The sequence below is a fragment of the Aspergillus novofumigatus genome, assembly GCF_002847465.1.
Source record: "Aspergillus novofumigatus IBT 16806 chromosome Unknown P174scaffold_7, whole genome shotgun sequence".
Lineage (NCBI taxonomy): Eukaryota > Fungi > Ascomycota > Eurotiomycetes > Eurotiales > Aspergillaceae > Aspergillus > Aspergillus novofumigatus.
Window position 1 is genome coordinate 865,938 of NW_020194280.1, and position 19,827 is coordinate 885,764.

At 49.8% G+C, this 19,827-nt stretch overlaps 9 protein-coding genes across 9 annotated transcripts; 6 read left to right on the top strand and 3 right to left on the bottom strand.

Moving 5' to 3' along the window:
- The first annotated feature begins 126 nt into the window (after positions 1-126).
- Positions 127-1,357, top strand: P174DRAFT_506432 (rRNA-processing protein RRP17). Its single transcript, XM_024831313.1, has 2 exons — positions 127-401; positions 467-1,357. The coding sequence occupies exons 1-2, from the start codon at positions 222-224 to the stop codon at positions 956-958; spliced, it is 672 nt and encodes a 223-aa protein (XP_024679419.1). The 5' UTR covers positions 127-221; the 3' UTR covers positions 959-1,357.
- Positions 1,014-2,155, bottom strand: P174DRAFT_444571 (tropomyosin). Its single transcript, XM_024828121.1, has 3 exons — positions 2,008-2,155; positions 1,497-1,801; positions 1,014-1,432 (listed from the first exon to the last, which is right to left on the bottom strand). The coding sequence occupies exons 1-3, from the start codon at positions 2,023-2,025 to the stop codon at positions 1,270-1,272; spliced, it is 486 nt and encodes a 161-aa protein (XP_024679420.1). The 5' UTR covers positions 2,026-2,155; the 3' UTR covers positions 1,014-1,269.
- Positions 2,156-2,535: 380 nt separating this feature from the next.
- On the top strand, positions 2,536-4,295 carry P174DRAFT_514817 (uncharacterized protein). The gene is made up of 3 exons (XM_024832110.1): positions 2,536-2,854; positions 2,916-3,149; positions 3,219-4,295. The coding sequence occupies exons 1-3, from the start codon at positions 2,605-2,607 to the stop codon at positions 4,004-4,006; spliced, it is 1,272 nt and encodes a 423-aa protein (XP_024679421.1). The 5' UTR covers positions 2,536-2,604; the 3' UTR covers positions 4,007-4,295.
- Positions 4,296-5,458: 1,163 nt separating this feature from the next.
- On the top strand, positions 5,459-7,278 carry P174DRAFT_423688 (putative cyclopropane-fatty-acyl-phospholipid synthase; the record flags this gene model as incomplete). The annotated part of the gene is made up of 4 exons (XM_024825143.1): positions 5,459-5,563; positions 5,683-6,169; positions 6,243-6,994; positions 7,063-7,278. 4 exons carry the CDS (start codon positions 5,459-5,461, stop codon positions 7,276-7,278), a joined length of 1,560 nt encoding a protein of 519 aa, XP_024679422.1.
- A 427-nt stretch (positions 7,279-7,705) lies between these two features.
- P174DRAFT_394572 (amine oxidase) lies at positions 7,706-10,250 on the bottom strand. The gene is made up of 4 exons (XM_024823637.1): positions 9,730-10,250; positions 9,080-9,659; positions 8,112-9,020; positions 7,706-8,057 (listed from the first exon to the last, which is right to left on the bottom strand). The coding sequence occupies exons 1-4, from the start codon at positions 10,066-10,068 to the stop codon at positions 7,822-7,824; spliced, it is 2,064 nt and encodes a 687-aa protein (XP_024679423.1). The 5' UTR covers positions 10,069-10,250; the 3' UTR covers positions 7,706-7,821.
- An 898-nt stretch (positions 10,251-11,148) lies between these two features.
- On the top strand, positions 11,149-12,989 carry P174DRAFT_462994 (Zn(II)2Cys6 transcription factor; the record flags this gene model as incomplete). Its single annotated transcript, XM_024830202.1, has 4 exons — positions 11,149-11,306; positions 11,363-12,181; positions 12,217-12,444; positions 12,497-12,989. 4 exons carry the CDS (start codon positions 11,149-11,151, stop codon positions 12,987-12,989), a joined length of 1,698 nt encoding a protein of 565 aa, XP_024679424.1.
- Positions 12,990-13,294: 305 nt separating this feature from the next.
- Positions 13,295-15,464, bottom strand: P174DRAFT_274298 (PEX28-32 family peroxisomal membrane protein). The gene is made up of 3 exons (XM_024821531.1): positions 14,188-15,464; positions 13,862-14,125; positions 13,295-13,763 (listed from the first exon to the last, which is right to left on the bottom strand). Exons 1-3 carry the CDS (start codon positions 15,370-15,372, stop codon positions 13,494-13,496), a joined length of 1,719 nt encoding a protein of 572 aa, XP_024679425.1. The 5' UTR covers positions 15,373-15,464; the 3' UTR covers positions 13,295-13,493.
- Positions 15,465-16,000: 536 nt separating this feature from the next.
- Positions 16,001-16,778, top strand: P174DRAFT_376519 (import motor complex subunit PAM16; the record flags this gene model as incomplete). The annotated part of the gene is made up of 3 exons (XM_024822693.1): positions 16,001-16,063; positions 16,176-16,202; positions 16,365-16,778. Coding segments are annotated over 3 exons (504 nt in total), but the record flags the coding sequence as incomplete, so codon positions are not given.
- An 865-nt stretch (positions 16,779-17,643) lies between these two features.
- Positions 17,644-19,763, top strand: P174DRAFT_444577 (D-arabinose 1-dehydrogenase (NAD(P)(+)) ARA2). Its single transcript, XM_024828122.1, has one exon. The coding sequence runs from the start codon at positions 18,055-18,057 to the stop codon at positions 19,420-19,422; it is 1,368 nt and encodes a 455-aa protein (XP_024679427.1). The 5' UTR covers positions 17,644-18,054; the 3' UTR covers positions 19,423-19,763.
- The last annotated feature ends 64 nt before the right edge of the window (positions 19,764-19,827 follow it).

Consider the following 19,827-nt stretch of genomic DNA (forward strand, 5'->3'; position numbering starts at 1 on the left):
CAGTAGAGCCAACCTGGAGGCTTGGCCGACGAGCTCGGAGGCGGTCGAGCCAACCACCGACTAGACAAGGTTTAGTTTTATTGGCAGCAGCTTTTTTTCTTTTTAGTCCTATCTTTTTTTATGCACCAAAATTGTTATGAGGTTGAAATTAGTTGAATACAGATTATTACTCTCGTTATAATTTATTTTCTTAAGACCAACCATCGCACTACCCAGGGAAAATGGGGCCACAAGCCAAAAAACGCAAGTTGACCCCCAAGGTCGAAGAGATCAATTTCGACCCTGCCGATCGGCAGGAATTCCTCACAGGATTTCGAAAGAGAAAACAGCAGCGGATACGGAATGCACAGGAACTTGCAGCAAAGAGAGCCCGAGAAGACAAAAGGCTAGAACGGAAGAAGGTTTGTACTCATTGGTTCCACGGGCTGGATGATGAGTGAAAGCATGCTGACTTGACTCGATCCAGATCCGTGAAGAGCGAGCCGCAGAATATGAGCGGGCACTTGAAGAGCATCGGAGGCAGCTGGAAATGCTGAGGAAAGAAAATGGCGACAGTGACGAAGAAACAAATTCCAACAACGTAGATGAAGACGAGCAGGATGAATGGGAAGGATTCGCTGAGCCTCCTGCAGTGGACTACGAAGCCGAATATATCGATGAAGACAAATATACCACCGTTACTGTCGAAGAGATGGATGCCTCCAGAGAAGGCTTACTCAGGGCGGAGAAGGGCGACAAGTCAGACGAGGATGAGGACGACCAAACGAAACGAAGGTCGGAAGCCGATGTCAAATCCACAACCACAAATTCCGCCGAGAAGAAAACGAAGGAGAACAACAAGCCAAAAAAGAAGAAAAAGAAGTTCCGATACGAAAGTAAGGAGGAGCGCAAAGTTACTCTTATGAAGCAGCGGCAAGCCAAATCGAGAAAGGCCAATGCTCGGCGAGAACGAGAATAGCGATTCCCGAGTTAGATTCGTTAAAGAACGCTTCGAGCAAAGCTAAGATATCACAGTGACAACTTCCATTAAATATGCTCTATGTACCTCAAACAATGGATATATGTAAAGGACAGGAAAGGGTCCAAGCTGCAAAGACGAGCCGATCTCCAGCATGAGATGACAAGGGCGAAAGAGAACCTATTAAATTGGTTCCTGCCGAGAAAGAGAATAGCAAGGAAGGCTGTGATTTGCGACTAAATCTGATATCCGTTGGAACAAAGGCTGGATCCAATATCTTTCCGAGTGTACGCCGATGTGCGAGATTATCTTTACACATTGCTGATAGAGACCTCCAGGTCGTGGAGATCCTTCTGCAACTCAGCATACTTCTTGGCCATCTCCTCATACTTGCTCTCCCACTGATCACGAGAGGCTTCCAGAGCCTGCACCTTGCGTTCGTAATGGCCAGCCTTAACGTCGGTTTGGCGAAGTCTAGCATCCCAGAGTCAGCAAAATCGACCTTTAGTGAATATGGCAGGATTAGGCCAAGTCATACTTCTCGTTTGTCTCCCGCAAATTCCGGTCAGCTTCCTCGGCCTCTTCTTCCAGCAATTGCACCCGTCTCTGAAGGGCCTCGTTCTGAGTGTCGTGCTGAGCACTCTGGTTGGCAGACTCCTTGGCCTCCTTAAGCGCAGCCTCGAGCTTCTCGACCTCACCCTCCAAAAGCTGGTTCCGGTGGTTGAGGGATGTGATCTCCTGTTCCTTTGCCAAATTCTCTTGCTCCAGGGTCTTCACTTTAGCCTTGAGCTCTTCCACCTTGTTCTGGGCCTCATCAGCCTCGAGGCGGAGGGCGTTCATTCTCTAGAAGAAACATCTCCGTGTCAGTCTCAACCCTTCCGTCTAGAATATCATTTATTCAGAACTATAGTATTTGCTCGTCCTGTGCTCCACTTCAAGAAGATCTGTCCCTAGATAGGGTACATGAAGCAAGGGCGGAAAGTGGTGCATTTCCGTTTCTCGACAGCTTTCAAGCTACCCCGCCGAAAGGGATCAGGGGAGAAGCTTACCTCCTTGATCTTATCCATTTTGGCGACGAAATAGCTTATTTGCAACGACAAAATCTATGTATCAGAGAAAGTAGAGTGGGTTTGAAGGTAGAAAGGCTTTCGCTCAGCGAGAAACCAGGCGGAAAAGTGGACAACAAGGAGGTAAGAGTTGGAGGGATGTGGTTTGGGAATTGGAGATCACGAGAGAGGAATAGTAAGGCCTAAGAAGTGGAGGGCCTCCCTTACCCGTTTGGCGGTCAGCCAACAAAACACCTACCTAGACAAAAATAGATTAGCCCCTGTTTTCGATGTATTATTGATGTTCTGTGGCTTGACAGCCAGAGGCGCAAGGGAGCCTTAGTGGGCCTAGTGGCACATGTTGACTCTTTCGGCCTGAGGCACTCGGACCCCCTGCCATTACCCAAAGGTTCCTTCCGACTTGTCCCAGGGAAAGCCGCTCTCCGTCTCCACGGGCAACCGCCAAGAAAAAACAACTAGATGCGTCCTGCATCTAGAACTACCTTACCTTAGACTACCTTAGCTAGCGACTTATGATCACCACGACGCATACACGCCCATTCCGACTTGAATGAGTATCATTGAAAACCATACATTGCCATGCTGGCTCTTCGTGACCAGGAAAACCTGGTGCATACTCACCAGACTGTCGCTGCAGCTAAACCCTTGAACCATGGCGTGAAGCAGTTGCAACCGCGAACCCCGGGAGCCCGCGCACCGAAAACGCCCTTCAAGGTGCCTTTGAACGATGAAAATGGCCCTTTGGCGTTTGGAAAGAAAACAGTAAAGGCTGCTGGCAGGCAAAAGGAGAACACAAAACCCGCCAAGGATGCCTTTGTCACTCCGCTGGGTATGCAGGAGAGAGACCCCAGCGAGCGGGATCGAGAAGGCTAACGAAACACTGGCAACAGAACCTCGAAATCGTGCACCTCTTGGCATGAAAACGACCAATGCAAAGGCGAGAGGCTTACAGACACCAGCAGCGCCGGCAGGCACTATCAAGCCTGAGAAGACGAACAAGAGAACCTCTACCCAAAAGATTAGGAAGTTCTCGCCACTAGTTGACCAGCCCAAGATTGAGTTACAGGGTGAAGAGAGCCAGGATGAAGTGCCCGATATTGAATATATGCCCCCCAAACCGAAAGGTGAGATGCACATCGGTCTCGTAACGGCCTTAAGTCGGAGAGGTTTTACCTTCTCTAACATTCTTGTAGAGCTCCCTGATATCCCTGACGACATTACTTATGACACGACGTTTCCTCAGTTTCAGCCCAAGAATTTGGCCTTGGGATTGGAAAGTGTTTACGGAGACAATCAAGTCGGAGAGGATGGTCTTACCAAACGACAGCGCAAATTCCAGGAGGACTCAATTGCGTTCGACAAAAAGGTGGACGAAATGATCTTGAAGCAGCTTGAAGAGATTGGATTCGAGGACAAGACGGAATTGAACCCTCCCAGCGAGCCTCATGTGGAAGAGGTACCTAAACGACGCCTCGAGGTGCGCCGTGCTGTATCGACTATGACGAAGCCCAGGTATACCAGCAATATCTCTACTGTCCGTGCTCGCGATGCAGTTGCTGTACTGTCCAGGGTTGAGCCCTCGGGTGCACGAGCGAGGCCCGCGGCGATGTCAAAGCCGAAACCCAGAGTCGCATCATCTCTCTTGACATCTAGGAGGCCCCGAGTGCCGAGCAATCTGTCCTCCATGCGTCACACTGCGGCCACTGCCAACTCCAAAACGACCCTGGGCTATTCAAAGGGCCGGACTGTGTCCTCCAGATTACATGGAAAGCCGTCAACTACTCCGGAGAGGTCGGTCCTGTCGCCTGAAACATACATCGAATTGTACGGGATGCCTCCGCTGGGTTCGGAGATGTGGTACCGCTGCAAGGCTGCAGGCTGTTTTGATAGCGAGGAGGATCGACTGGCGGCCGAAGCTGAAAGAAATCTCCCGACCTTTGGGGAAGATGAAGAGGCGCAGAATTTCCAGCTCACGCTTTGAGTTTGGACAACGCCAAACGTACCCTAGAGTCATGGTTCAGGAGCATTCTAAGGAAGTCTTTTACTTTTCTACTCGTCTTCACTTTTCAGGGATTGGGATGGTCGGCGTGCATGAATGAATGGCAAGATTACAGTAGGGCAAACCGACCGGGACGGAAGCGGCGTTTCTTGACCTTTGCTTTTTGCGTACTGATGACACTACGAGGCTTCACGATTCACAGCCGGTATCTTGTATGATTTAGATCCCTTTTCAGGGATAGCTTTCCAACTGTAGGAGGTAGCAATTCGATCATTCATATTTGCAGAACAAGTCCCTATTTCAGGATCTCTTAGCTGGATGAAGGACGTCGTAAGCAGGAAAGCGGTCAACTTCTCGTGAAGCATTCAGTATCGAACTGGCCTAGATTATCGGTCCGGAACTTAGTGGACTGGGAAATGAATCCTATGAAAGCATAATCATATTTATTAGCCAAGGGGTTGGGAGATTTGGGACACGCACTCACGCAGATTGCCGCGTTTCAGGGTCTGGCTGCAACCTTGGGTGGATTGAGCGATGGACGATCCAGGGTTCTCGGCATCCGAGGGCTCCTCGGATATGGTCTTGATAATACTGCATGTATTACGGCACATGAAATCGGGCTTTGAAACGGTTGCTAACAATGTCAGGAGAGGGGACTTGGTATTGTCACTATATCACGCTCAGTATTATTTTACACAGTGGCTCTGTCTAGGGCCCTGGGGATCATTGCGGATTGCTAGAGTAAATCGACTGGTTACACAGCCGTGCTACCCAGTATTATTGAGTAATTTATGCAACGATGGGAGGGGCAGACAGCATAGCATGATCATTGCCAGCTCTTACTCACATATGACAATGCAATTGACTTTCAATTCCAGTTCCTGGGACTACATTAGACTACAGTATACTAATATCTATTGCCCTACTGCCGATTCTTCATGCTGGAGATTATAATAATAATCTTCTGGTACGGAGTATACGTATGCTCACCGCCGCCCATTCAGGAGAAACAACCATCCCGCGCGTGGTTCCACTTGAATTTGTTGATACGTACCAGCTAGGGGAGGTAGAGAGCTACTAATAATAATAATCTATTCGAGCAGAGACTCGAGAGCCAAGCTCGTCAGGTCCACTAGTACTAGTACTGCTGCGAACTTGCTAAGGTAGGAACCTAAAGACCAGCTAGGCTTGTTGGCGCCGCGTCAATTCCTCATCACCGATAAACCAACCCGACTGCTCCTGTTCTCCATCAACATCAATTGTTGTTGTTCTGCTTTCTTTCCTGCCCTCGTGGCTCTTCGTTTTTCTCCCCTTTCCATTTATCTTTTTTTCCCTTTCTTATCACGACAGAACATCTGTCGTGATTTGTGACACTGATCTGCCTTGGTGTCCTTTCCTCCCACTCGATCCCTCCGCGAAATCGTCGAGCAAACCATGACGAAAATTCACCCCGAGTCCCCTGAGGACTTCGAGTACATTGAAACACCTGCTGCTTCTTGCACTACCCCCGCAGACGATTGCGGTGTGCGGACGACATCGGTAAGTTGAGGTGCTCAATTGAGCCGACAACAATTTTGCTCATCGAAGCTCTCTTGGAGCTCTGTGGAGCGTCTTCATGAAAGGCAATGGGCTAATTACTTTCTCTTTCACGCTTTTAGTACCCGGCCATCAAAAATGCTCCCGTCCCCGCAGACGCTGCAGGCAGCGATAGTTTCTCCAACATCCTGCTTTTCTCTCTGCTGCTGTTTGTTCCGTGGTACTTGGCCCGCCAGGTCGGTGGTGGTTTCTACACTACTATCTTCTTTGCGATCTTTACCACCGTCCCCATCCTGATGGCCTTCTGGTCCGTGGCTTCTTCCATTTCTCCCCGCAAGAATGAGAAGGCCAAGTATGCTGGTCGCCCCGTCGAGCACTACCTTCACTTCCACAGCGAGCATGACCGTGCCACCTACCGCGGCAAGAGCAAGATTCCCATGGAGGTCTTCTACGAAAAGTACTTCAATGGAGAGGTTGATTTCAAGGGCGACGCTCTTGAAGCTCTGGAGTTCAGACACGACTGGGCTAACTTCCGCTTCACCATGGGCCTCTACAAGCACTTCCTCTTCGGCTTCATTCCTGAATTGCTGGTCCACTCGCGTTCTCAAGGTAAAGTGGCATTCCCTTGGTTATTCTGCACAGATGAATGGAGTTCATGGTTTCTGACTAAAATGATCTGCAGACGAGGAACAGGTGCGCGACCACTATGACCGTGGTGACGACTTCTACGCTTGGTTCTTGGGCCCTCGGATGATCTACACCTCTGGCATCATTAGTGATATTAACAAGGAAGAGACTTTGGAAGAACTTCAGGACAACAAGCTAGCTGTTGTCTGTGAGAAGATCAATGTTAAGCCCGGTGACACTCTTCTCGACCTGGGTTGTGGCTGGGGTACTCTCGCCAAATTTGCTTCAGTCCACTATGGCGCACACGTCACCGGTATCACTCTCGGTCGTAACCAAACTGCCTGGGGTAACAAGGGTCTCCGCAACGCCGGTATCCCCGAATCTCAGAGCCGTATTCTCTGCTTGGACTACCGTGATGCTCCCCGCGTCGAGGGCGGTTACAAGAAGATCACTTGTCTTGAGATGGCAGAGCACGTCGGTGTCCGCCACTTCGGTTCCTTCCTGTCTCAGGTCTATGACATGCTTGATGATGATGGTGTGTTCTTCCTCCAGATCGCGGGTCTCCGTAAGTCCTGGCAGTATGAGGATCTCATCTGGGGTCTGTTTATGAACAAGTACATCTTCCCCGGAGCTGATGCCAGCACTCCTCTTGGATTCGTCGTCGATAAATTGGAGGGCGCTGGTTTTGAAATCAAGGGCGTTGACACTGTCGGTGTCCACTACTCTGCTACTCTTTGGCGCTGGTACCGCAACTGGATGGGTAACCGCGAGAAGGTCGAGGCCAAGTATGGCAAGAGATGGTTTAGAGTAAGTCCCTTTGACGAATTCATTATACACGTTGAGCACGACTGACTGGAGGACTTTCCGTTCCTTAGATCTGGGAGTACTTCCTGGCCTACTCGACCATCATCTCCCGCCAGGGAAGCGCTACCTGCTGGCAGCTCACCATGGTCAAGAACATCAACTCCACCCACCGTATTGAGGGCATTGACTCCCAGTACGGCCTCAATGGCGCCCGCCAGGCTGCCATCGACAACGTAGGCCACGGCGTTCTCCCCAAGGCCCATGTCCCCACTGTGAACAAGGAGTAAACTACGAATTGTCCCCTGTGGATTTTGGCATCGAGGAACATGATGTCATATGGTGAAATCATATCACGTGCACATGTTATGGGAGGGAGGAAGGCGACCAGGGAGGAAGCTGGCTTTCCGAAAGGTGATACAGGACCGGCGGGAAGCAGGAGTCAGGGTGAGTGGTCTCGGTGAAGGTATGGCAGGAATGTATGATCGCAACGGCAACTGTCTGATGTACGATGGATCCGATCTATATAACTCTTTCGGTCTCGGATGAGCGAGAGAGCTGTGTATGTCTAATGTCAGAAGACACATGGTAATGAAAAATAGATGTCATGATGCGTGATAGTCTTGACCTTGCTTCTCATCTCTCCTTTACTCTTAGTAGAAAGATCTCAAAATAGCTCTTTGAACACTTTGACAAACTAAATGAGTTGTATGAGATTTCTGAACCAGACGCTAATCAACCATGTCAACACCAATAGAATGCTACATCTAACCATCCCAAACACCCGAATGCGAGTGCCAGGCATCAAACAACCAGCCCGATTATTGACGGAACTATTCAATGCGCTTGTAAAGCTTCGCCCTAGTACTGGCACCCCCGTTGGAGCAGCATGCTGCAACGGGAGCGGGCTCAGGATGGAGGGTGGATTTGTTGAATGACTGAGTTGACGGGGGCACATCCAGGGCCGGATTTTTCGTGAAGAAACCATCGGGTTTGAGCATGACGCTGATTCGCTCCATAGGCATGACGGGGAAGTCTTCGACACGGGGGTTATGGGTGAGACCGAACGCTGCCGAACTGGTCAGTCCTGGCTGTGAGACCCATAGGGCTCGAAGAAACTTACTATGCCATAGAACCACATCTTCGTTCTCTGTCGAGTCGTTCCTTTGTACCCAGGTCTCAACGCCTTCCGCTCGTCTACTCTGGTTGGTGAACTCGCCTGCGGCGTACAGCTCGTCATCGTTGTACTTGGTGACCCAGATGGGTTTACTGGCGAATTCGGCCCGTCGGTAACCCATTGCGTTTTTGCTCAATAGGAGCATCTGGCTGGGTGCCGTTTGGAGCTTGTATGCAACGGGTTTATAGGTCACGGGGTTGATGATATTATCGTTGCGGATCTTGAAAACGCGATGGCGGTTAATGTCAGTGTTGGCTGAGCCGGACTTGCGGATGACCGTCTGCTCAGTAGTATAACCAACAAGGTAAGGATTCTTCTCGTCTTCAGGGAGTGGTACGCTGTCCTCATAGTAGACTGTATTCTTGAAACCATCTATGGCCGGATCAATCCGCAGAGAAAACATATGCTGATGGAAAGGAGCCATGACTCCAGGACCGACGTTTGTGCCCCAAGCGACTGTCTCGCCATTCTCATTGTCAAAGGGAACGGTCGATAAGATACCGGTGGCTCGGACCTCAAGTTCAACATTGGCAGCTTGGTCAAAGATGTATGCAAAGATGTACTCGTAATTTGCCACGGTGCAAATCATCTGAAGGACCAACTGGCGATTTCGCACCACAGTCGCAGCGCCCGATCGGTAGTTGGTGTGTTTGTGTTGAAGGCCATTGTCCTGCTCATGCATGCAAATGATGTTTTTCAAATGGACAGGATTACCTTTTGAATCCGTTCGATAGCCGTCAAAATATTTGATGTGACCCAGACAATCGCACCCAAGCGTCAACTGGTTAGCATTGAGACCAAAACCAACATCTCCCACATCAAAAGCCTGTTTCCGGTGATAAGGGGCCCGAGGATCTGATGCCATCCGGATGATCAGTAAGGTGCTCTTACTCTTGGTGTCATGGTAAGCTCACCTCCGTAGGGAACCGTCATCTCTGAGACCGAAAGCCGGTAGAAGACGTTGCGATTGTCGTATGTGATATTGTAGAGCACCAGACCCTCCCGGTTGTTGAAGCCGACTCTGAATCGCCATTTCTGCCAGTACACAAAGTTTCCGTCAACTGAGAAGGATGCCCCCTCAGGTTGCTGGACGATGTAGGGTTTAAGGTCTTTTCTCAGTGGCTCGTCCAGAAGATCATGAGCATATTGAATAGTTTTAACAGGTCTCCACGGTTGTGTCTCCATTACATTTGTGTCTGCGCCGCCAGGAAGATAGTCCATGCGGACCAGCTCCCGGGTGATAGCATCGAAGACGGGAGAGAACTTGCATGGTAAAGAGTAATGGTTGTTCTCTGGGTGGTCCACTTCAACCATGTACATAAAGCATTGGAAGAGCCGTCTCGTTTCATTGGGACTGTCCGAGCCATACATCCACGGATCATTGCAGACTGCCACTCCTGGCGGCAGCTTGAGTTTCTCGATTTCTGCCAGCACCGCAGGGTGCCGCATGCAGAGTGCCTCAATCTCAGTCACCTCGTCTACATCAATAGGTCCCTATATAGTGAAGCAATCAGCTATCAAAACAGGCGGATTCTGGAAAGAGAAGTAGGAATGATCTACTCACTTGCACATGTGCGGGGAGCTCCTTGATATGGATTACCGACTTGCTGTCAGCACTTAACAGGGCCTTGTGGAAGACACCACTGTCCAAACGGTGAAAGTAGGAAAATAAAAGACGAGGAGGTTTCTGAGGCAAAGGTTTCCGTAATCTCTCTGCCTCGATATATGCAACGACATCTTTCTTGATGGGCTCCTGCAGATCAATTCGCTTATAGCGAAGAGGCACACCAGGAAAGGCACCTTCGAGAATGCGAACGGCAAGTTTGATCTCTTCCGGAGTAATTGGATCGAAGGGATGGAGGTTGACCGAGGTGGTCGAAGGAGAGCTCTGAGATGCCAGCATATTGCGGAGACTTGGGTCTGTATACTACACGTTGGTGGTATGTATTACTGAGAACCCTCGAGATTAGGGATGAGCGTGTAAGAAGGGACTGGAGAGAAAAGAGAGACGAGACGGTGCTTATATAGTGTGCCTATAGTGTGCACAGAGCTGACCTCCACCGATTGTTATCTTCTTCCTCTCAGTTGTAGGATTAGTTATGTGAAGAAACGGTTTGCCTATATCTACCCTCCGCAAATCAATGGATATGATCTTTGTGCCAGTCTTTCTCCACGCTCTGGATGGACATGCCATTTTGGGATAAGCTCCCACCATTTTTCGGTGGGGCCTCCGATAGCGATCCAGATGAATGGTAGATACTAAGGTAGTTGTGCAGCATTAGAGCTTCAGAAATCAGAGTGCACATGACAGACAGAAGTATAGGACCAGAGCCGGATTCAGATTGACCATGACAAGATCGACATATGAGAAACAGTTTCAGATGTCCATCAGCAATGTTTGGATAACAAGGCCTGCCGAAAAAAATACATTGTTCATTCACCCAATGCTAAATGGAGGATTCATATTCGACGATTCAAGCGGGCCCAGAGCTATTTGCTCAATGATCAAGGGAGCTTTCAGCCCCGCAGAAAGATAACCTCTATTACTTTTGGAGGCCATAGGTCTAGTTTGAAATAGACATCTACCTTTCTCCGTAGAAGGATATCCGTATGTTGGTTGATGAGGGGAACATGAAAGATTGATGATACCGATTAGATAGTACAGCGTATCTCTTGCCATATCAGGACTAGCGCACAACTTGCCTCTTCTCCTCTTTCCCTTCTCCATGACTTCTCCAACAGCAGATTGACAATCATTGTTGCTGCGCGATCTATCTTTTGCTCAATAGCATGTCTGCCATGTTTTCATGTGGCGATACAGTAAACCATCGTTCCGTTGATTCAGATGTGGGCGTGACCATTCATTACTCCTCTTACTCTGCACCTCGGTCTGATAAGCGTGATAGTCGCTTATCGGTTTAGTATAGAGAGGTACAAGGCCGCAGTATTCTGTTGGCCTTGTTCCTTTTTCGTACAAGTTGAAATGAGTCAATTTGCTACCACGTATAACGAGTTCTCGCTGAGAAGCGAAAGCTCAATACCGTCGAGGAAGAGATGCAGAAGGGAGGGTGGGAAGTGGACTCGGTCAGGTTGTCTGACCTGCAAAAGGCGCCGAAAGCGCTGTGATGAAGCTAAGCCTGGGTAACAAATAACTTCTTCTCAAATACCTGTGGCCAGCGTGACTAATCTAAAACTAGATGCCAGAATTGCGCCAGGTTAGGGCTCAGCTGCGAAGGATATGGCTCGGTGTGGGCAAAGCCTCTCGATCCAGGCGCACAAGTCTTTCAACAAGTTGGACTATCAAAGCGACGCAGAATTAGTCGCTCTCATTCTGCGTCCGTCGGCTCAGATGGATCCTCCCAAGACCATCCATCTCCCAAATTGACCTCGTTTCCTTCAAACTCTCTGAATACATCATGTTCATCCATGTCGAAGTACGATGCCGATGAAACCCGCTGGTGGGAAGTTGGCTGGAGGATCGCTGACAACAGAAACGATACCGAAAAGTCTGTTACTGCTCCTCACAATGACAGGTCTGGTGTGATCACCAAGTCTTTTGGGTACATTAGTCATTTGACTGCCCTCGAGACGCTTTACCTCCAATATTATGTGGAACGAGGGTCCAAACTGTTGGCGAACTTGGAAAATGAAGAGAATCCATTGCGATCATTGCTCATTCCTCGAGCCCACTCCTCTCCCCTTTTAATGAACGCTCTATGCGCGCTGTCTGCCATACATCTCGCGAACCGTACAAGTGATAGCTTGTGCGCCCAAACTGCAGCAGCGGATTACTACATTCAAACAATGAGAGGCGTTCGGATCGCACTTACTGAGCGTTCCACCGATAAGTTTCCCGAGGACGCTCTTCTCTCGGTTGCTCTTCTTTGCAAGTTTGAGATAGTACGTGGAAGCGTGAAGCAGTGGACGGTGCATCTGCATGCATTAGGAAAACTGATACTGTCTCGCGGTGGATTCGACTCCCTCAGTCAAGACACGGCTCATTTTCTGCGAGGACTGTAAGTAATGATGGCAGTTTGACACGAAATTGCAGGGACCGAGCTAACTTTCAGTTCAGTTTTGTATACGGGCAAAATTTGGCAAAATTGACGAACCCTAGACTGATCACCGCGGCCTTGTCGGACCTAAATCATGCAGAGATTACCAGGCTCGACATATACATCGGCTACACTGAGAGAATTATCAAGCTGTGTGCGAGGATTGCGGATCTGCCTCTTCTTTACGGTGACCCAGTTGCCCTAGGCTTGGAAATTCATACAATGTCAGTACTAGCCCCCTTACAAAACGTTTGAGCGCATGCTGATACTGTATAGCGACGAGTCGCTTCGTAATTGGACAAAATATTTACCATCGTACATTATACCTAAGGGGACAACAGAAGAAAACCTCACCCGTCTGCACATGGTAGCGGAATGTTTCTGCAACGCTGCATACATTTATCTCCATTCCACGCTAGAAAGGATGATGCGGGGGCTTACGCAAAGAGCATTCTCGATTTGGACTTCCTTCATATCATTATCAAAACGGGGGGCAGTAGAGCGTTGTCTCAGAACTATTCGTTCATCGCCACTCGACGACCACTGCGAGTATTCCGCGCTTACTTTTCCACTCTTCATCACAGGATGCGAGTGCGAAGAGACGATAGACCGAGAACTGATTATGCGATCGTTGACTCAACTGGAAGGTAATTTCGGTATCGGGAATGTTAAGCGCGCAAAGGAACTACTGAATATCCTCTGGACAGGAGAAAAGCTGCATTGGCTCGACGTTTTGGAACACCTGAAATGGGATTTAATCCTAACGTGACTGACAGTGTCCATCTGATGACGTCCAAAGCTCATGAATAGCCCATATTGCTTAACTGCTAGCAGTCTGCATTACTGAGGTTGTGAGAAATGAAGGTCAGGTTGGCATGGTTGGCTGTGACTCGAGTCATACACTGGCCGATGCCGACGATGCCAGAGCTTACTTCTGTGAAAAGTGTGTACGCGATTCGAAACTACCCTCGAAAGGCTACGACACTTGCGTAACTATCGGCGATATATATATTGTGAGTGACCATCCTCATTTTGCCGGATGGTGTCCAAGAACCGTTCTTGAAAAGAATCTGAAGTATCTTCAGAATTTGTTCGAGACTTGGATGATGCCATTAATAATATATGCTTCTGAATGTTATTATACACTCGGAAAAGTAACCCTATTTGCTGAGTCGAAACCGAAAACTGGATGAAAAATGGGCTGCCACAGACACTGCTCCATGAAACTCCCCGGGTCTCTTTCGCGGATTGCCCTGGCTAAGAGACTGAACAATCAACTCAATCCCATATTGACCTCGTCACCTAGCCCCAGTTCTCGCTCCGCTCGCTCAATACCACCTGTAGCTCGAGTACCCCAGCGGTCTAGACGATCTTGAGCGTGGACAATTTCCTTATCTCGAATGCTGGCACTGTCACTGTGCGAGACACTCCCCGCAACGCTGCTGTCTCGGCCCATACTGCCATGACTTGTGTTGCCGGAATAGTTCGATGGCTTCCGAGAGTGCGCGATGTCAATCGGTCTCGAGACGGGGTTCCCGATGGGCTGTAACTGGTGGTAGAGGTTATTTTTCCAGCGTCCACGGAGGATGTATTGGTGGAGGCTGGTAGCGCAAAGGAAGTGCTACTGGCTTTGTCGCTTACAGGTTTCGAACCCCCGAACCAACGTCTTCTCCGCGCCTTGGAGGAGGCTGACGGGGCGAGACTCACGGCATCGGTATCGACTGTTGAAGCGTCAATGTTCCCCGACTCCCTCTGATTATCCAACGCCTGTGTTAAACTAGACTTGGCCGTAGCCGGCGTGTTTTCAGTCGCTTGTGGTATCTCGACGAGTTCAGCGTCGCGGCACCACTTCCGACGACGAGTATAACGATCCCAACCATCTTGCCCACGACGGCCATCATTCCACTATAATGTCACAATGACGGTTAAGTAGGGGTCAATTCTCACGGACGGAGGTGCGGTCTCACCTTGTTATCATAGTAGATCCATCCTCCACCGTCCGCTGCTTTACCATCTGTCTTGCTGTTCGTATCGTCAGCTCCTTCGATACGCCACTCGCTGCCCTCGACCCAGCGCCACTTGGCATTCCCAGCCTGTACATGCGGGAGCTCAAAGTCATCCTTGGACGGTGCTGGGTTCAGGTGTTCGTCGGTCCATGCAGCACGCTCAGAGGGAAACAGAGAGTATGTCCATCCAATTCCGAGCCACCGGCGTTGATTCTCATAGAGTACAAAAGTGAAGCGAACGCCCGAGGAATCCCCTCGCCGCCTCGTTGCAATGGTTGCAGCATGACCGTGGCTCTGAGCCCAGAGGGACTGCGGTTTATTGGCATTTAAGGAAAATGAAAGGCCAGTAATTATGGAACATATTCGGCGAACAGTCAAGGATCTCCATAAAATGACTCGTGATACTCTTGCTGGTCGGGAGTGATAGGTGAGAATGATGGTGCCTATAGTCATGACAACACGGCGAGTTGTGATTATGTAAAAGGGCGGAAGGGTCAATGCGATCCAGATGGGAGTCACAAAAAGAATTCGTATGAACATAGTAGTGAGAGCGGGTCTTGTAGTTGCAGAGGTCGCCGTTCTCTGGGTCGATAGGAAATCCGTAAGCTCAAGGAGAGGCTCCAGGAGTATGTTGCACCGAGTCGTGAAAGTTCTCAATGTCTCGACAATCTCATCCAGAGTCTCATGCTGATGCGAAGAGCCCTCAGAGGCACTCTTTTGGTGCTGTCGTTTCTCGCCCGTGAATGCCGCCGTCGATAACGGAGAAAAGCGTCTCCAATACATGCCTAGGATTAACCCGACTACGACTAACATCGGACCGCCCCAAAGAATAATCGCATCGCTATACAGGACCACCGTCCAAAATCCCGCCACGAGAAGGAAGCTTTGCCATGGGTCGTCCGTTGTCCACGTGAGCAAGCCGGCGAGTTTATTCAAAGGAAGTATAAAAGGATGAGAATAGGCCAGAGCTCGAGTGATGGCGGGAGGTGTAGCCACAAGAAGGGGAGATTTGCGATGTACGATTATGCTGGAACGTTGTCTGGACGTCAAGGATGAGCCTGAAATAGTAGTGGGCGAAAAAGCAGCAACCGTTGGTGGCTGAGAATCAGGCTGTAAGCCATGATCCTGCGCGTATGACGGGGCCATGGAATCTATCCACGGAATATCTTCTACCACAGCATCAGCATCTCCTGTATACTCTTCAATCGAACCGGATCCATGTGGTTTCTTCCTCGCTCGGGAATCCTTCTCCAGTATATGGGCGCAATAAGGTAGCGATGGATTACAGCTGTGTCACGTACCGAGTGCTGCCATCCAACAGAGAGGTCACATGCATCATCGGGATGCATCAAGAGCATTGCGGGCAGTGCGATGGCGAAGAAGAGGAGGAGAGAGAAAGGAGAAGAGAAGGAGAAAAACCGATATTACGTCGGACGAGAAGAAAAGCTCTCCTAGAACCGAAAGGGTTGCAGGCAGATCATCGACTGCGGGGGAAACAGTTTGGAGATCCGCGGGCAGTTGAAGCCTTTTGCTCGTGGTTCTCGGGACATGTGACTGCTTGTCCCAAAGAGGATACCAGGGCGATATCTTAGAGTAGATTACAAGAAATAATAAGGATTAGTTAGTATTTTTAAGATCGAAAATAGTTTGAAAGTACAAATAATATCAAGATTGACTGTATGCAGTTATCTACTGGACTGACCATACGATAATGGTGTCCTTCAGCTGTCCTGTCACAGGCGGAAGCCGACAATAATGAATCGCGACTGGAACCGATTCCGCCGCCGAAATTTTTGCCGTTGAGCGTCTGGCTTCAGGTTCCATCTGCGATTCCCCGGTTGTCCAGCGCCATCCATCATCCATTCAACCCTCATCCCTCAGTCTCTTCACGACCGGATAGCTATTCACGTTTGACCGGTTAGCTTCATTCTACTTCTTTCCTTATTGAGAATTCTTTCTTCGATCTAGGTGCTTCAGTACCGTTGATCTTTTCCGACTCTGATCTTCCTTTGCTTCCCTACTTCCTCCGACATGGTGAGTTCTTTTCTCAACAACCTTATCCCCGTTCCCATAGAGTCAGGCTTCAGTCTCTTCATCACCAGCAGGCGCAACTAGCTGACTCCTCTGCTACTTCATAGGCCCACCGTATCCTTACCCAGGTCGTCGTCACGGGCGCTCGAGTATTCGGTCGAGCCTTCGCAGAAGCTTACAAGCAGGCGTCCGCATCGTCCAAATACGCCCAGGCAAATAAGGGAAAGGGAGGAAGCTCAAGCACGTTTGCATCTTCCGGCTTGACACTCGATGAGGCTTGCAAGATTCTCAACGTCAAGCCACCGGCCGGTGGAGAAACGAATGTGGAACAGGTGATGGAGCGGTTCAAGAAGCTGTTTGATCTGAATGATCCCAAAAAGGGCGGCAGCTTCTATCTGCAAAGCAAAATCTTGCGCGCTCGCGAGAGAATCGAGATGGAGATCCGACAAGCGGAGCGCAAAGCCGCACAGGAGAAAGAACTCCGGGAAGGCTGGAATCCCAAGGTGTACAAGGACCGGTGATTTTTTTTTCTGTTTCGCCGGAATTTGAAAAATGTCGAGTTTGAGTGTTTTCGACTTCTACCCACGACGCTATGCGCTCTCGAATCCGAACCGACCCGCTGTCGATTCGCGGAATGGAGAGCTCGATCGTTGAGTTGGGACACACTACGATCCGACGTCGCTTTCTGCTTTTTTTCATCGTTCTCCTTTCAGCTCTTCGGCATAGCAAGGCGTTTTGTTTGGTGGCTTCCAATGTTGGTATTGGAGACAATATAGACCCCTGCCCTTTGCATTGACTACTTCGATGTTCATTGCATGGCATGGTTGGAGCGAAAGATGCCGTCGCATCATGTTGTACACCACCTCGCTCTCAACCTATTGTTTTTCTCGCCCATGTGTTTTATTCGGCTCCTGCGCGGGTCTGTCCCTGTTTGTGTATATTATTCTCGAGGAGCGGGATACATGGGAAACAGTTAGTTCTGAGTCACGGAGAGTTCGTCTCTTCTCTGAGCAGAATACTGTCCTTTTCCCCTGTCTATCGCAAACTTTTCTCCACTCTACCTTGCCTAATATACGGAATGAATCAACAAATGTACCATAGTACACCATGTGGTGACGGTCGGCTTTTGTCTATTCTCTTTTCTTGTGCAATAAAGTCCATCCAGCCTCCAGCTTTATATAATTTCAGAACCCGTCATATACTGGCTACCCGGACAATGACAGAATAGTTATAGTTCAGGGAATATCTCTTGTCATCTTTAATAGTAGGAGATGCGTATAGACGTGTAAAGAGTGTTGCTGGGAGTTCGTTTTTAGCTTTTCTCGGCGTTCTCTCACCACCGCCTTGGGATCGATCAATCGATCCCATCTCAGGTACCATCAAGCAATACTGCCAGCAGAAGTCTTCCATCTTCCATCTTCCAAGATCTCCCAACCTCTGATAATTCTAGATCCGATCGATTATGTATAGTCGATTGGCCATGAAGTCCATCCGGGCTGATCTAAATCAAGCACTAATCGGACCCAGCCCATGGCGCCATTCCCTCTAAGGTGGACATCCGCCCCACGGGTTGGAAATCAATTCCAGAATAATAATGGCTCGCCTTCGCGTCCCTCCTAACAAGTATTTCTTTCTTTCTATCTCCACGATTGATCACTGGCTTGTTGATAGTCTCGTCAGTGAAAATTGCAGCGCATTGCTCTTACCTCAAAGAACTCTGTGAATTGCTTACAAGTGGCAATCGCAGTCATGGGGCGTCCCTCTGTCCCTCTGTCGGCGGATCTTCCGCCACTCATTATGGGCACCGCGACCTTCAATTCTCAGTACAACCAGGATCCATACGCCCTCCCCACGACGGAACTAGTTCATCGTGCTCTCTCGAACGGTGTCCGCGCTTTCGATACGTCCCCATATTACGGCCCAGCCGAGGAGCTTCTTGGTCGTGCTCTGGCTACTGATTACATTCGCTCGAATTTCCCCCGTCATACATACCGATTGCTCACCAAAGTGGGCCGAGTGGCAGCCTCTTCCTTTGACTATTCTCCGAAATGGGTGAGGTACAGCGTGAAGCGAAGTCTGCGCCGCCTCCATACCGATTACTTGGATGTGGTCTACTGCCATGATGTTGAATTCGTGAGCCCCGAGCAGGTCCTCGAGGCGATTCGAGAGTTGCGCCGCATACGCGATACCGAAGGCACTATTCGCTACGTTGGCATATCGGGATACCCTGTGGATGTACTGTGCGACCTTGCAGAATTGGTCTTGCGCGAGACAGGCGAGCCACTCGACGCGGTGCAGTCATACGCCAATTTCACACTCCAGAATACCCGACTGCTCACCCAGGGTCTCCCTCGGTTAGTGGCCGCCGGCGTGGACGTGATTCCCAATGCGTCGCCGTTAGGTATGGGCCTTCTACGGCGCAAGGGTGTGCCCATTGGAAGCATGGGCGATTTTCACCCCGCTCCAGACGGTCTTCGGAAAGCCATTCGCAGTGTGAGCGAGTGGGTCGATGCTCAAGGAGAGAAACTCGAGGTGATTGCCATCCGCTTCGCTCTCGAGTCGTGGCTCCACGACGGTGCTAAGGCTGGGGCTCTAGGCCCGCCTCTTGCGCGGTCCCCCGGCGCTGATCCTGGATTCCTCTCCGTCGCCCACATGGGAACGGGCGAGCGGCTAGGTGTCAGCGTGATGGGTGTAAGCAATATAGAGGAACTGAACGAGACATTGCGCGTTTGGCGCAGCGTTGTCGATGGACTGGAGAACCAGGACAACGAGGAAGATGCCAGCGAACATGCTCAGGCCGCTGCTATACCTACCGCATCCCAAGCGCCAGCCATCCTCACGCCATCTGAAGGAGTCATCACCGACCGTGCTTGGTCCAAATCGCGTCGCAGTCGCATCTTGTCCCTCGCTCAAGGCATCCGGTCCATTCTTGGCCCGCAATGGGTGGACTATACATGGCCCAGCCCTGGCCCAGATTTTGTTAACTCGCAGCCCGCCGAGCATCTCGCTCTCCTAGAAAAACTTGATATCGAAACGGCCGGCTCGAAAACTCAGAATGTTGGTTTGGTTACCGGAAAGCAGGACGAGCCTATGGTAACACCCCCTTTGGACGCGGTGGACAAGCAGATACCCTTTGGCACAATGCCATCCAATGTTGCTTTATGATATTTTTCTTTTTGACATTATGACCCATGATGAGTGCACACCTTGATAGAATTCATAGGGGAAAGGTATACAAAGGGTCTCTTCTCGGACCTTTCACGAGGTATTATCGACTTCCTCTGCTTTTTGATTCGGAAGCACCGTTTTATTCATCCCTTTGTCTTATAGACGTCTTCCCAAAGGACAAATAAATTCTTGGCATGTGTGTCAGTCTGAATCAGTATTCCCCCGAATCATCCTCTCCAAGCAATCGCATATAGCGCTTCCTTGATGAGAAAGAGGTGGAAGGGAATTTTGCAAAACGGAACGGAGGCGAGTGCATCTCTGTAACCTGTAGCATTTCGAAATTCTTAAAGTCAATATTGTTTCTCAACTAGCCATTTCAGGTTCATAATGGATCAATAAGCT

Excerpts from the sequence above, each read along its gene's own strand:
- P174DRAFT_514817 (XM_024832110.1), top strand. The coding sequence starts at position 2,605 with ATGCTGGCTCTTCGTGACCAGGAAAACCTGGTGCATACTCACCAGACT. Across the intron at positions 2,855-2,915 it reads TGCCTTTGTCACTCCGCTGG|AACCTCGAAATCGTGCACCT; the intron begins GTATGCAGGAGA and ends CACTGGCAACAG. Across the intron at positions 3,150-3,218 it reads TATGCCCCCCAAACCGAAAG|AGCTCCCTGATATCCCTGAC; the intron begins GTGAGATGCACA and ends ACATTCTTGTAG.
- P174DRAFT_444571 (XM_024828121.1), bottom strand. Across the intron at positions 1,433-1,496 it reads TTGCGGGAGACAAACGAGAA|ACTTCGCCAAACCGACGTTA; the intron begins GTATGACTTGGC and ends CTGGGATGCTAG.
- P174DRAFT_274298 (XM_024821531.1), bottom strand. The coding sequence starts at position 15,372 with ATGGCCCCGTCATACGCGCAGGATCATGGCTTACAGCCTGATTCTCAG. Across the intron at positions 14,126-14,187 it reads GGATCTACTATGATAACAAG|TGGAATGATGGCCGTCGTGG; the intron begins GTGAGACCGCAC and ends GTGACATTATAG. Across the intron at positions 13,764-13,861 it reads GGTTCGGGGGTTCGAAACCT|CCCATCGGGAACCCCGTCTC; the intron begins GTAAGCGACAAA and ends CACCAGTTACAG.
- P174DRAFT_444577 (XM_024828122.1), top strand. The coding sequence starts at position 18,055 with ATGGGCACCGCGACCTTCAATTCTCAGTACAACCAGGATCCATACGCC.
- P174DRAFT_394572 (XM_024823637.1), bottom strand. The coding sequence starts at position 10,068 with ATGCTGGCATCTCAGAGCTCTCCTTCGACCACCTCGGTCAACCTCCAT. Across the intron at positions 9,660-9,729 it reads AGCTCCCCGCACATGTGCAA|GGACCTATTGATGTAGACGA; the intron begins GTGAGTAGATCA and ends TTCACTATATAG. Across the intron at positions 8,058-8,111 it reads AGATGTGGTTCTATGGCATA|CGTTCGGTCTCACCCATAAC; the intron begins GTAAGTTTCTTC and ends CCAGTTCGGCAG.
- P174DRAFT_506432 (XM_024831313.1), top strand. The coding sequence starts at position 222 with ATGGGGCCACAAGCCAAAAAACGCAAGTTGACCCCCAAGGTCGAAGAG. Across the intron at positions 402-466 it reads AAAGGCTAGAACGGAAGAAG|ATCCGTGAAGAGCGAGCCGC; the intron begins GTTTGTACTCAT and ends GACTCGATCCAG.